Below are 15,443 nucleotides of genomic sequence, written 5' to 3'. Positions count from 1 at the left end.
CAGAAGCAGTCATCAGCATTTATGGAGGCTTACTGACCTCCACCAGGTAACTGATACATTCTGTTAATACACCTGAAGGAAAGCATCACTCTTGAATAGCAATCCCAAAAGCTAAGCACAAAAGATAAGTTTGTCATTTCCAACTCAAGTGGCAGACTTTTCAGTTTAAAGCATGGCTGCACTTCCAGAGCTCTGAAAACCTCCATTGCTTATGCCAGACATTGAGGAAAATCTTATGTAATGAAGCAGTGCATTCACCTTTCAAAATTAAATTTCTAAAAATCATGCACATTTTCGAGACGTTTACATAATTATTACAGAAAATAAAATTTCATATATGAAAATAATTGATAACCGTACTCTTAAAACTTATGACATTGTCTCTACTGTGCTGGTATGTTAGAATAGACTTGTCACAACGTGGTCATGTATTTCACACCTAGACAGTATGCACTTTTAAAGTACTGTTATTTTGTCAAAAATTACTAATTACACAGAATAATGTAAGCGATAAACAGAGAACCACAGATATTGACATGAATATATAAATGAAGAAAACTGATAGCCTATGGAAATTTCTATTTAAGATTTGTCCCAAAGCATCTGCAAACATGATCATAAGAATTTAATCACTGCTGATTAAATAAAAAGAAGTTAAATTTCCTTCGACAGGATTATTTTGTTATTGCTACCAAACAAGAGAAAGAACTTTTAATTAAAGCATCCCAGCTAACAGCTGTGGCATTATCAAAGACTTGCTGCTCCCTAAAGCAGAAAGGAAAATGCAAGCTGTACTGTATAATACTAGAAGTCCTTTTTTAGTTTTATACTAAAAGAGCCAAAACAAAAGCATGAAAGCTGGCAAGACTTCCAAGCATTTTTTAAGGTATCAGACAACAGAACTAAGTGATTTTCATAATCTGCATGAGTAGCATGCTACTTGTAATTCAAATATGGTATTATACTGTCTACTACAATTTCCATTAAAAAGAAAGAAAAAAGACAGACATCTCGAATCTAGGATCTCAATAAAATACCGTATTCCATAAAACCTAAATTGAATTATTCTAAATTCCACTAGAGTTACAGTCCACACTGATTTACAGCAAGCAGCAACTTCACTGAGCTCTTCTAATAACCCAAGGTCAGCTTCTGACATTAAATAAGAAAATGCTCATAAGGCACTAACTAGAAATTAACTTGAGGCAGTTAGAATTGCACACAAAACACTCCCACTGTTTCTGGAGCAGAAATACTTGATTTGTGAAAAGTTTTGTAGCCCTTCTTATATTTTGGCCAAGTTGCTCGTAAATCCTTGTTACGAGGACCCTCAACTGGCCTGATCTATATAAGCAGGGGCATGGGGGGGTCTGTTGAGATTGCTCCTTCAAATCATCTTTAACATATCAATGAGTCTTTTAACAGAGGCTATTTGTATAATCTGTGTTATGATACAGCTAGGTAATTTTCCCAAAGTTACAGACAAACATTGCATAATTTTAAAATGGACATAGTATTCCTAGTACTATTTAATATTCACAGAAAAGGAAAGTTGAAATACTGAATTTTTTAGAAAAAAAGATAAGAACATATTGTACTTCTGAGGTTATCAAAACAGGATCAGGTGAAAGTACAACGAATTGTAAAAAAAAGGATTCAAACTCCCTGAAGCAGGACAATACTAATACTTTTATCTTTCATCAAACTCAGGAAGAAATAGAGCTAGAAACAGGGAGGGATAGGGAAGCGTTTTTACATCACAGTTGCAATGAAAGATTTTTCAGACAGCAGGAGTTACAGAAAACCTTATTTTTCAAGGCATCTATAGGAACAAGAATTTTAGGATAAAACAAAAACTTTATCCAACTGAAGTTGATTCTGTGGTCCTGAGCCTTCTTTCACATCCCATTGTATTGGGTGGGGGGAAGAAGCAGCAAACACCGCACACACATCTGGAAAAGAGAAATTCTGAACTGCAAAGCAGAATTCGGGACCACTACTAGAAGGATTTTAAGTCATAGACACAGTCTTGGGAATACATCCAGAAAAATTACAACAGATATCTTAATCAAGGTCAAAAATGAGACATGGAAGACATCTTAGAAGAGAAGCTGAAGTACAGGAACACACAGTTCATGTTAGGATATTATAAGCACTCTTGAAAATAAAGAGGAAGTCTTGGAGCAAATGAAAACAAAGTAACAGAGAGGGAAATGAAAGGATAAAATTAAGAGGTAAATGGCAATGAAATAATATCCAAAAAACATTCCTCCACTAGGTAGACAACTTTTAGACACCCAGATGAGAAAATTGTGACAGGCACATTCATTTACTTGTGCAACACAAATAAGGAGGATGAACAGAAAGACATCAGAAAGGCATCTATCTACAAGGGCAAAAAAGCAGAAGGTACACAGTACGGAGCACAGACTTCAGCGGGGGGAGGTCAGGAATTTGTTAACATTATCTTGTCTGAAAAAAGAGCAGCAGAGATAGTTGGAAAACGAGCAGGAATACGATGGATTTTTGCATTTGTACTTACTCAAAAACTAAAAAGGTTTCTAAGCAGTACAAGGATTCAAATTTGACAGTTCTGCCAGCGGAAAACTAGGGAACAATTTGACATTGCATGCGACAAAGACTTAGATAGACAATACAAGGCAAACAATAATGAAATAGTAAGTGATTATGGGATAAAATATTTTCCTCAGTACAAGCATTTTTTTTTTTTATTTCATGGAAGGAGATTTTCTCAAAAATTCAGAAGAGCTTAGCATTGGAAACACCTTCCAAAATACTCCTGACAATATTCCTGCTCTTCCACTTCACAAATTTTCCTTTTCCTACAGTGAGGAATGAAGTGAAGAAAGGGCTGTCACCCTCACAACTAATGCCAGCTAAAGAAAAAAAAGTTAATACTAAAAGAAAAAACAAAACAAACAAAAAAAAAACACAGGTATTTCTGGAAACAGACAAGCAGCACAATCACAGAGCTGGAAGGGACTAGGAAGAGGTCATTTATCCCATCCTTTGGTCTTAGAGCAGTATTATCTGGATCAATCCTGATACATGATTAAGCTGTTAAGATCTTTACCAGTGCAAATGCTGTAGTATCTCCACCCAATTCTTCCCATCAGTTCACTTGTCTCACTACTCAGAAGTAATATTTAACATGAATCTTCCTTACCGATACACTGAAGTCCACTATTTCCCAGTCTTTGAATCATACAATAAGGATATTATTCTTTTTTGCAGCAAACTTTAGTATACCCAAGTTCTGCTGTCATATATCCTCCTTGTTCTTCTCTTCAGGCTGAACAATCTCAATTCTTCCACTTTCCTCGTACCTTAACACTTGTCACACTTCTGGATTCTCCTCAATTGGCCCAGTACCCAAAATTAAACAGCTCTTCAGCTGAAGGCTATCAATGCTGAATACAGCAGGAAGATTTAGTTTGTCTTATATTTTACACTACTTAGCATATATTTCACTATTGAAGCAACTTGTAAAGTCCAAAATCACTTTTTTTTCCCAGAATTACTACACAGCTTGTGATTACTAGCCCTGCCCTTAGCCAAAAATAATCAACCACAACCAAAATTCTCAATATTTGTACTAACCAAACGGCATCCTATTATTTGGGGGATATATATTCAAGATCAGTTTTTAAATCAGCTCACAGGACACACGCTCCCATTTCAGCTTCATCTCCATGTCTAATCATTCAGGCCATTAGCAAAAGCATTCACTAGTACTGCTGTGGAAACAGATCCCTGATCCTTCAATATACCCTTCCGAGTTGACAACAAACATAAAACTGCCCTCTGAGTTCAATTTACTAACAACTTTTGCATTTATCATTTAGCACAATCATCTAGACTAAACTTCTCCAGCTTGCTTTTGTGAATGGCCTGTGAAACTGTCAAAAACCTTGCTAAAGTCAAGATACACATACATCTGCTTCTTTTATCCACAAGCTCCAGACATTCATCAAATTAAGCATTTCTTTGTTAGTACAGCTTACCTCTTTTGGACACTGATTTTTGCAGGAAGTAAGAAGATCCTTTTCTTTTAAATCAGCACAAGTTAGTTTTCTGTAGAAGAAAATGTGTATGTGATAAATACTAAATTAAAAACAACACAAGTCAATACAGTTGGGATGCATTTTAAGTATTTATACCTGTAAAGAAAAGTATGTTCCACATACTATGGAACTGACAATATTGTCTATCACACAAGAGCACATAAATTAAGAGGATTTGATGTACTTTAAGGAGAACAGATGAAGAAGGGCATGTAAGTGTGGGATGAATGTTCTCAGAGTAATATGCATACTCATATACAGAGGATAAATCCACAAGCCCATCTTACATTTAGTAAAAAACAGCATCTTCCTGCCCCCCACAAACAATTAAAAAGGGGCACAAATGATTAAAAACGTTTTCCAATTAAAAAAAAAGACAAACTAAAGGACATTTCATTTCAGAAGTCCTTTTTTTTTTTTAAAAAAAAAGTCTTAGTTATAAAGATATTTTACACTGACATTCATTCTAATTCTTGTTATAAAAGTCTTCCTTATACGCTGTAAAAGAATTACATATAGATTAATTATATTATGCAGACATTTACACAGTCACATATATCACTACATTATAAAAGAATTACAAAACAGTTCTGCAAAAAAGAGTTCTGCCCATGATACTCCATATGCTTTTAATAGTTTTAGCAATAATACCAAATAAAACACTGCCAAATTTTAAATAGAGAAAACATATTATATTATAAGCTATAATCTTCAAAGAAAAATGTTATAACTTGCCATCAGGGTAACTCCCCTCCCTAGACATTTCAAATGGTTTCCAGTTAGTAGTATCTGTCACAACTGAACCCAACTCATCATTTACTTACAAGCATTCAATATATAGTATTGACAGTTTGCAGTGACACTTTATTTTAAGCATCTGAAGGCATGATGGGCAATCCCCAGGATGACAGGGCAAAACACATCGGTGAGGACAGCCAGATGGCCGTGGCTTGGTACACTCCTCTTCACACTGCAAACATTCTGGACCTGCCTAAGAAAAGAAAAACACGTTACTGAACAAAGCGCTAAACATTTGTTTGCTAGATGACACTAGCAAGCTTTCATATAGAGGAATAGAGTAGGGATATTTTTTTCCACAGGAAACCTGCTATTCATTAAGATAGCTGTCACACAAAATAAATATTAAAATATGCTTTAAGAAGAAAGGCAGAAATATCAGTGTTTGTAGGTCAAAGACACAGACTTCTGTTTTCCCTTTTGGGCATAAAAGGGCCTCTTAATATTAGTGCTTTGGAAAATTGCCATTAAGCTTGTTAATTCCTCTAAAGAAAACATTTTCAGAAAAAAAAGCAATTTCATACTCAGAAGTAACTCTTTCCATCCAACATGTTCTTGCAATACTTCAATCACATATTGCTCTGTAATACTGGGGTGTGGAGGTTTCTTTGCTTGCTTGCTTTTTGGTTTTTTTAAGAAACAAGCCAACAAGCTTTAAGCTGTTTCACTTCCATATGTGTATGTTGGTTTGTATAATCTTCCAAAAAGCATTAAGTTAACAATATGATGAGGTGCTAGGCCTTGTAGCAGCTTCATATATGACAAAGTCTACAAGAGCTGTACTGTCATTCTCGGTCCAGGTCAAGAACTTATGTTACAGCAAGGTATATTAAGCTCGATTTCTGTTCCTGTTTTTTTCTTGATGACTCATTGAGAAACCCAGTCTGCAGGCAAATATACACAGATAAACTGATATGATTTAACAACTGGACCTATACAGCACAGTAATTTAGGCACACCATCACATTCCAATTCTCAAAGTTACATTTAAGTCAGTCAAAGTAAAGCGGATTCAACGAAAAATGATGCTACACAATGTTTCTCCAAGAGGACTACTTCCATGCCAAACTTATGCTCTTATTTTGAACAGCATAAAGTAAAAGGGTTTACATTTTAACTACAGCCTTCCCCCATCAATTTTCTTCCAAGCCCCTTAACTTCTGCTTATACAGCTGAACTATTTTTGTTGAAGTTTTAAAAGGAACCTTGTACACTGGTCATGCACAAAGTTTAGCCCGCCAAATGTCACATCTCAGGAAAATACTAGCAAACAAAAGCATTTGAAAACTGATATAAAATTTAAGCAACAGTAGGTAAAGGCAAACAACTGACCTAAATTTTCTAGCACAACATGTGGAACAAACCTTAATTCCAGAGAGAAAAATCATTGTTCAGACATATAAAAAGAAACTTAATCAGCCACTCTCAGATTACATCTGCAGTTTAGTCTCTATCAACAAAACAGAACAAAAGTTCTAAAGGTCAAAAACAACTTGAGTTTATAAAAATTCAAAGAAAATAGAAAAGTGAATTTACCCATACTTTGCAAGTACACAGACTCCCTTTTTTTTGAGAATGTACAGTTTCATTCAAACTGAGCTAGGCACAGCCCTGATCCATACGCATTTTCATTGGTTTAACTGAAGGTGTAAGAAGACATTCTCTTACAGTTCTAACTGGAGAAGCTTGAAGAGCTGTCACCCTCAATATTCAGTAATATTGCTCTCTTGCTGCATGTTACTGCTTCACAAGTTGCAATAACAGTTTATACTGTTACTTCTCACACAAAGGCTCCACAATCATTAATAAAATGTTGCAGTAACTGCAATATATACAGTTATTAGATGACAACACTTCCAGGATTTGGATTCACAGGGAAATCATCCTGTTTAAGTTAAAAAATATATATATACACACACATATATATAAATACAGTTATGTCCTGTATCTGATTGAATGCTTGCTCAGTTTTCTAAATGCCCTGAAAGACCCATATGACAATTTTTTTTAGTCATTCTTTAAAAGCTTAAAGCTGTTTTCCTCTGAAATCATGATTTTCTCAAACCACAGAATGTGCGCTCTTGACTGCTCAAAACTAGGACAGTTTTCAGCTTTGCATATTATTCTATTTTTGGAATTATCACTTCCAGCAACTAATAACTAATCTACAGTTTCTTAATCTCATAAATGAGAGTTTCTAGTACAGACATTGATAAACAAGAATATGCAGCCCTAGTGCTTTAAAAAGTCTTCACCTGTTCTGCAACATTTCCAGTGCTTCTCCTTAAAAATTTGCTAGCCTGCTCAACCCACATACAGGTTTCATCGGTAAACAGTTTCTCCAGTAGACTTCAGGTGCATTTGTACATAGATGAATGTGCGTCATTAAATAAAAGACTACATTTTTCCTCAAGAACTTTTCAGTAGGCCACATCATCTAGACAATTATGAAAACTGGCTCTAGGAGAGGCTTGTCAACAGTCTTATAAAAGGTTTTGGCAAAAAACAAAGTAACGAAATAGGATACTAACATAACACAAAAGGGCACAGCATTTATAAAATACCTAATATTGTTCCAGTTTTATAGTCTACAAGTATAGACTAGCTAAATGTCACAATACCAATGCAAACAGAACCCATGAGAGTCTCCCAGTGGAATCTGGACTAGATCCTGCATCTCCCAGCTGCAAATTCTTTGTTCTCCAGTTAAAACTGCAGATAAGTGAAAAGATACTTTTTGCTGTTTGTTTTTGTGTATATTAAAAATTAAATCAGCTTACCTTCTTTCCATCTGCATTACTGTTGATTTTAGTAACATAATGACATTCTTTCATACAGGTGTGATTCTGGCAATCAAGAAGGCGTCCACAAAGTCTTTTACATGAGTAGGGACCTGCAGAGTGACATGGTAATGGGCTAACCTAAAAATAAAAAAAAACCTTTTTTTTAAACTATAATGTACAGCATCACTACAGAGAAATTTTGATTCCTAAGTATCTTTGCCAACTTAAAGAATAAAAATTTGTTCAAAGTCTATCCAACTTTAACAGACTTCAGGTTCCAATTCCATCATGACCAGCCATTTGTTTTACACTGTGATATCACGTAGAAAAGCCTGCTTTGCTAATTAAACAAGCTGTCTAACTTTCACAGCATAGCCCTCCCTCTTTTTTTTTTTAACACACTATTACATTCTCAAAGCTTTTAGTGCTAGTTAGTCCTTCTCTCCGAATTTCCCTTGTGCCCTCCCTTAAAGATTCTGAAGGTGCTTTACAGCTATTACAGAAGCAGGTTACAGTCTGTTTTCACACAGACAAGTGTTGCTACCGTCATCATACAAAACCTCTTACAATTCTAAAATTAAGTGCTAAGAACTTGCAAACAAAAAAAAGCCTGCAAGCCAGAAATTCTGGAAAAAAAAAAATTCACTATATCAAATATATCTCCCAGGAGTGGGGAAGGGAAGAAAAACAGCACTGTAACAGGACTAGGATCTTAATTCCTTAGGAGCTATTTTACTGTCTAGTTTGAGGTTAACATTCCAGTTAACAGAGCTTTACAGCACAACTTGGAGTATGAGTTTAGGAACTTAAAATTTTCATTGGCACTAAAATGGAGTATAGGCTCTTAACGTCGTTAACTCTCTTACTTTCCTAGAGTTGAACAGTGCAAGAATCCTCCATACCCCAAGTACAGTGGGAATTCACTGTTCCCGTTTTCTAATCACCGTCTTTTAAAAGAGTCACATGAAAAATTTAGTTTCTGTGATGCTGCCAAAAGCCTGTTTTGTGTGGGAGGGTTTTTTGTTTTTAATACAACAATCCCTTTGCAGCGAACAGAAGCTACTCATACAGTTACTACAGGATAGGCTATTGTGACAAAACTTATTTTGGCTGGACTAAAGGTCTGATTTTATGTTTTAGCTTAAGCTGACTGAGCAGCTTCATGCTGTGCCCCTTCTGCTTCTCTCCCCCAGCTCTACACTCCTAACAGCACACTCCTACCCACTTAGTTTGAGCAAGTTCTAGCACACATCTGTCTTAAGAGCAAGTCAATTCAATGAAGGAAAATGGTAGAAAAGGAATTCATTAAAAAGTTCCTTTTCTTTTGCTAGGTTTGCAAGTTGCCTGGCCATATAACCAGGTAAGCACTGGAACTAAAGCAGGGAAGAGAGGATAGAACCAAACAGGTCAGAGGAAGGAAAATTCTCTCTTCAGCACTATGAAAATGCTGGTTTCCCTCAATCATAAAGTAAAACCATACAAAGTAGGATTTGAATCCACTTGCCTTAGAATCATTTTCTGGACCTACCCAACAAGGGGCTGCATTCTGCATCAACTCATTGTAAAATGCCATTCATTCACAAAAACTTCTTAATTCCTTCTCTTGTCATACCAACCCACAAAGACTCTGTAAACAGGAGGAATCTGCACAGCAGGCTGGACAACAAGCACAGAGAAAATACACAGGAGAAAATCCTGATATTACTGTGTCCAGCCACTCTCACATCTCTATGTCAAAACTGAAGCATGCTATGCTGGTTAAAGCACTAATACAGCTGAGGTAAGCAGTTTGAATGCCTGGTACCCACTCCCGCCTGCAAACATCCCACAACTCCCTGCAAACATCCCACAACTCTATCTCTAGTGACTTATGCTTCCATTGACCCAAATGGGCAAAGGCCTAATAAAAGAAAAAAGACAGTCCCAAGCAGGGAAATCCTATACCAAACACACATGCACGTGCGCGCACACACACACAGCTTTTATCATTCCTAATATCCATCACATCCTATCCTCCTCCAGTCTTAGAGTCACAACTTCAGCTCAGCATCAGCACAATCAGCTAAAGGCCACTGCAAGGTAAAAGGAGAAAAGAAAAGGTGTACTAAACACTGAAACCTGCCACTGCCCAATTCTGTGCCTTCTCTTGCTCTTCCATTTCTACTCTGATTTTTAGGCCTATTGGTTCTGCTGTGGCTCAGGCAGCAACAGCAGATTAGGGCGACGATTTCTACCCTGCTCTCCTCCTATGGTGTTAGTCTTCCATCAGGTAAAGACACAACCACTAGCTCCAGTTAAAGAGCATCAGCAGAAACACAAAGCTGAGCATGGACAGATGTAGGAGCACCCCTTTCAGTAGCATCCCTCATGTATATCAGATTAGATAAAATTTTATACTGAATAATACCAGGAGCAGCAAAGCAGGCAAGGCAGCAGGCATCAGTGGAAGCTTTCAGACCACTGCTGAGAGCAACCCAGGTCTGCCTGCTGTACCTAGCATAGCTTCAGCTTGCCTCTCCCACTTCCCTCTCTAAGTCCTTCTCTTGGGACTTTAAGTCCCAAGTGCAATATGATAAGAGATTTTGAACTCAACTCCCATTGTAGTGAAAAACAGAATTTTAATTAATTTAAATCTTCTTTGTTTTCTGAATTTTGTTTCCTTTTCTTGATAGCAGTCATTCTGCATGGCTATTAGTAAGAAGTCAAAAGAATAGGGTTGAGGAATTTTTGCTTTCTATAGTTGGAATGTATTTCTGCAACGATTAAGTAGAAGTTGCTACTACTGCTACAAAGATAAGTATCAAAGAAATCCACATATACTCCCGCAGGCTGATGAGCTGAAGATGAAAGCAAGCAGATGAGAACCAAAAGTAATTTACGAAAGCCGAATTGAAAAAGAAAGTAAGGAGGTATCATTTCCAGGCCACAGGCATTCCACAGGAGAATGGCAAGGAAAAAAAAGGTAAGACAACTTTCAGAAGCTAAGTAAATGTATTTAGTATTTGGTAAATGTATTTATCTGTTGCATAACAGATAAATCAGTTCAAATAAGAAAAAAAATGAAGTACAGTATGGCAAGGAAATTTTTAAAATATTCATGAATTATATAGTCACAGAGATTGATCTGATCAAGTTTTACATAATTTTACCTTCAGGCATAATAATGCTCTTCATTCTAAAAAAACTGAACCAGAGCTAAAAAGGACACACAAAAGAAAAAGCAGACAAGGAAAGCTATTCAGTTCTGTTTATGACACTTCTATTGCTATAGCCTTTACATACAAAAACTACAACAAAAGAAGGCTGCATTGGCATACAGAAAACAAAAGTTACAGAATAACATTAATTTTTTTTTTTTTACAAAAATAGATTAAGAACCAGAAAAAAAAAGTTCTATCTGCCTGAGAATGATGAGACTGACTTTATGAGATATTCAAAACACTCACTGCAGAAACAAAAGCTAAAGACAAAACCAAAACATCTCCCTTCCAATTAACATTTAATGAACTTACATATGAATAAAAATCTGAAAATTAAAATTACAAGAGAATTAAATATCACAAATAAGTATAATACCATATCCAAAAATATATTTATATTGTAAATATATGGATGAAGTTATTGACTTTTTCAGATATATGTAAAAAACATTCAAAAACTTTATGTAGTAAAGTTATTTGAGAAGGTTGCACACTGCAGCTAAAGAAAATTTCATTTTAAGTTAAATATCATATAGGGTCATATTTCCACTGAACTCAGACCTGATACAATTATCTGAAAAGAAAAATAGTCTGCTGTCTCAAGTAATGGATTGCTTGTTCTGAATATGCAGACATTTAAGAACTAGAACTAAACCAATCCCTTAAAATACTTTTAAAAGTGCTAAACTGAAATTAAAAACAATCAAAAAACCCAATACCTCATCACTATTAAAAAACTAACACCTACACAAACCAAAATTATAGTCCAAGTGAAAGTGTAAAGACAATTAAGTCCACTTATGACGGTAAAAGAATCCAACTGCTAGTCTGATTACTCTTACTATCCTTCTTCTACTCATCTTCTGCAGGCATCTTGGCAAAGCATAAGAAGTCCTTATAATCTTGTTTTATTCCTAGCTTATTTCTTTTATATCTCCCACATTATGCAAAATAACAGTCCAACATAAGTAATAACACAGTAGAGCAATGAACCCCTCTTTGCAGCAGAAAATTGAGAAAATTGCTACTGGGCTCACCTGTGAAACATTCACACTTCCCAGCCAACCTCACCTTAGGGGCTGGAAACTAGTACAGGAGGGCAAGTGTTCATGAAAACATGCAAGTTTCTTTTGCTAATAAAAGTAAATTATTCTGAGATAAGACTACTCATTAAGTCAAGGTGGCAGCAGAACACTGAACCCAGACTATTTTTGTCTTTTCAGAGATCTCAAAATAACATGAAAATGCATATAATGGACATTGAATACACTGTAAACACCCCCTCACACACACACACACACAACCCGAACCAACCATTTTTTCCCCTCTATTGCTATCAAGAGCTCAAAGATTAGGACACTTAATTCCACTCCAGGGACTGCTAAATGTGAGCAGGAAGAGAGCACTGAACATTGCTGGCTCACTGAAGAAAAGTTTGGTCCAGAATATCAAATAGCACAAACAAATGTAAGTCATTAACATCAGATTGGCTGGGATTATTTCTTCGTTTCTGTACTAACCTATAAAGAAAACATGACCCAAATCCATTGACTGATGCTGTTAAGACTGTTATGCAACCAAGAAGAGATTTTTTTTAAATTATTCTATAATAAGCAATTATAAATATGTAATAATTAGAACTATTTTCTCTAATAAGCAGATCCATATTGTCCTGTATTATGGGGAAGGGACATAAACCTTACATCAGTGTAGATCTGATCAGTACCAAATCCAGTTACATTGTCTAAAGGAAGATACATTGGGTCAATTAAACAAAGCTTATAGTTATCTTTAATGAATTTATGTATAAGCAAAGACTTATCCAATCTCACCCTATCACAAGAGATGTCATTGGCTCAAAATAAAACGTTTCAGGAATCTACAAATTTTACTGCGGAAAGCAAAAACAAAAATTAACTGTTCCAACAACAGCAACAGATACACCCACGTTCTTCTCATCCATTTTTCACAGCACGTTTTCTTCAGCAACTGACCAGATGCAAACTAGCTCTACAGAAGCCATATTCACAGCCTGCTCGGATCAATAAATGTATTGCAAGAATATATCAGCATAAAAGACTGCCGGTGTATAAACTTTGTTAAATACCTGCAATACCAAAATACATGCTCACTGTATCAAAAAAAATTTACAACACAAATGAAAAGATTATTAAAAAAGGTACCAACTATAACAAATCTAATTCCATTTCAAGCTTGTGAAAAAATTCTAGAAAGCAGTAAACACTTTTTGAAGTAGTTTTTTAGCCTTCAGATATCAATTATATTTCCTTCTAAAGCAAGCCAAAATAGTTAATTGCTTTCTTTTAGGTTGGAGCATGCTGCATGCCAAAAGAAAAGCTAACAAGTAGTACTGAAGAAGAGTTTTCACTACATTGTCCATTTTCACCCACGTAAGCCTAGATCCAAGTCACTACAAATTTTCCTGTACAACACTGTGTTCCTATTTCTTATTTAAAAGAAAAAAAAAAAAAAACCCCACACACAAGACAGTAGTTAGGAAAAGTGAAGAAAGCGTATAGGGAGAGAAGAACAGCTACAGAGTAGGAAAAAAAAACAGAAGCATGGTAAGTAATGAAAAGTAAGTAACGAAGAAAGACAACATGAATTTAAACACTAATTAACCAACTATGTAAAGCTACCCAAATAACTTCATAAATCACGAGTTTAAATTTTTGACTAAGAAGCCTAGAAGGTCAAGTGTTTACGTATTCTTCAATAAGGTACTAAAACACCCTCTGATACCTAAGCCCTTATGAAAACTGCTTCATTGGTTTTAAAGTGCAGAAAAGCCATATAATATTTCACTAATATCTTTTTGCAGACTGACAAAGATATACTTCATATGCCATTTAAAAAGTCAATTTCTATAACTCACCTCATGCTGTCCAAGACACTCTCTGTTAAAGAGAAAAATATCGGAGTTAGAAAAACATCTATTTAAGAAAGAGACTTAAAGCAGTGACAGTTCCTTTCAAGGAAATAATGCAATTTATATATTAAAAAAAAAAAAGAAGAAGAAGAAGTATAAGTGAGGCTAGTCCAGGCATCATATGCAACTAAAAAGGCAGGTCCACATCCAGTCTGCTTTTGTAGCCCAACACCTCACGAGTTAAGAGAAAGTTATCTATCTATGCAGGTCAGTGCCCTCTCTTTTTCAACAGCTGTTTGGATTACTGTATTTTATGGCAGCAATCCCAGAATCAAACTTTCATGTGCAGATTAATCAAGGTGGTATAAAGGAATAAATAATTTTTATTTTAGGAAATTATCTGAATTGCTTCCAAATACATTTTCCTTTGGCTCTACTAATATAATCACTCCATGCTTTACATTTATTTCAGAAAACTGTGTAATTAGTCTACTCTTATGTTTACAATTTCATCTCTAGGGAAGAAAAACTGCACACTGATCAGAATTGTGAAGGCATTGAACAGCAACTCATTCAAACACTGGTCTCCATAAAAATTAAATCAGTCTTGTCTTCAATTTATTCCGACAAGTATCTTTTTCTTTCTACCCTTAGTTTCATATCTTTGCCATCTTCCCAAATTTTCTTCTACTTAAATCTTACAGGGGAGAATACTAATAGCATCATTAATATTCAAGCTAAAATATCTCTATAATCTTTAGGAGATAATTTACAAAGAAATCAGCTTCCTCAATAGCTTCTCTAATACAAAGCAGCTACCAATAGCTACAGATGGTCTTTAGGACAACAGGAAATTAGCAAAAGCAACCAGTCTTTCACCTACTAATAAAAAGTAGATGCAGCACAGAGGCCTGTTCTGGGCTCTACACAATTCAATTATCAGAAGACCATCTAGAATATAAAATAGTAAACAGTTAATTTGGCTTCTAAGACCTCTGCACTTCATTGTAGTACAATGCTGTTCTACTAAAAGGGAAAATGCAATTTAATACACCCATAATAGCATATTTTATAACTACTACTAAGCTAATTCTTTGCTAAGGTTGAACAGCTACTTAGACCAGTAGGAGTCTGCTACTAGTTGAGCTACACCCAAAGAGAGAAAACTTTGGGCATACATACCTAGGTAAGATGTATTTACGCAGTCTGTTATTAATTGAAATATTATTGAAAAAATGATTAAGAATACCCAGCATGGATTTACCACGTGCAAATACGGCTTAAACAACCCAATTGCCTGTGATGTAACTACTGAATCCGTGGATGAGAGGGAAAGCACTGCATGTCATTTACCTTCACAGTAGCAAGGCTTTCAACACGGTCCTCCACAGCATCCTTGCATTCAAGTTGTAATGTCTATATGGATGAACTACTAGATGGGTGAAAAACTAGCAGGATCACTGGGCTCAAAGGGTAGTGGCTAATTGTTTGTAACCTACTTGGAGGCCAGTTGCCTAGAGAAGACTTTTTTTCTCCCGGAAGGGACAAAATGCATCAATTTTGCAGACCAAAGGAGGGTGCAGTTGATACACTTGAGGACAGGGCTGCCATTCAGAGGGACTTAAACAGGCTGGAGGAATTGGCTGACAGGCACCCCATGAAGTCCAGAGACAAATGCAGAGTCCTG

At 35.7% G+C, this 15,443-nt stretch overlaps 1 protein-coding gene across 4 annotated transcripts in view; it reads right to left on the bottom strand.

The window, feature by feature from the left end:
• Positions 1–15,443, bottom strand: part of NFXL1 (nuclear transcription factor, X-box binding like 1) — a 51,272-nt gene that overhangs the window by 17,870 nt on the left and 17,959 nt on the right. For all 4 annotated transcript variants that reach the window (XR_010389077.1, XR_010389076.1, XM_064511185.1 and 1 more), the window contains exons 15-18: positions 13,763–13,784; positions 7,664–7,804; positions 4,910–5,076; positions 4,026–4,095 (exon numbers count right to left, since the gene is read on the bottom strand). Coding sequence is in view for 2 of the 4 variants with exons in the window: in XM_064511185.1 (XP_064367255.1) it covers positions 4,026–4,095; positions 4,910–5,076; positions 7,664–7,804; positions 13,763–13,784 (400 nt within the window). In the remaining 2 variants the exon portion in view is untranslated. The remainder of the gene's footprint in view (positions 1–4,025; positions 4,096–4,909; positions 5,077–7,663; positions 7,805–13,762; positions 13,785–15,443) is intronic.

Source organism: Dromaius novaehollandiae, chromosome 4 (genome assembly GCF_036370855.1).
Source record: "Dromaius novaehollandiae isolate bDroNov1 chromosome 4, bDroNov1.hap1, whole genome shotgun sequence".
In the NCBI taxonomy this organism is placed as follows: Eukaryota; Metazoa; Chordata; class Aves; order Casuariiformes; family Dromaiidae; genus Dromaius; species Dromaius novaehollandiae.
The sequence above is the reverse complement of the archived record's forward strand: the minus strand, read 5'-3'. Positions and strand labels throughout refer to the sequence as shown.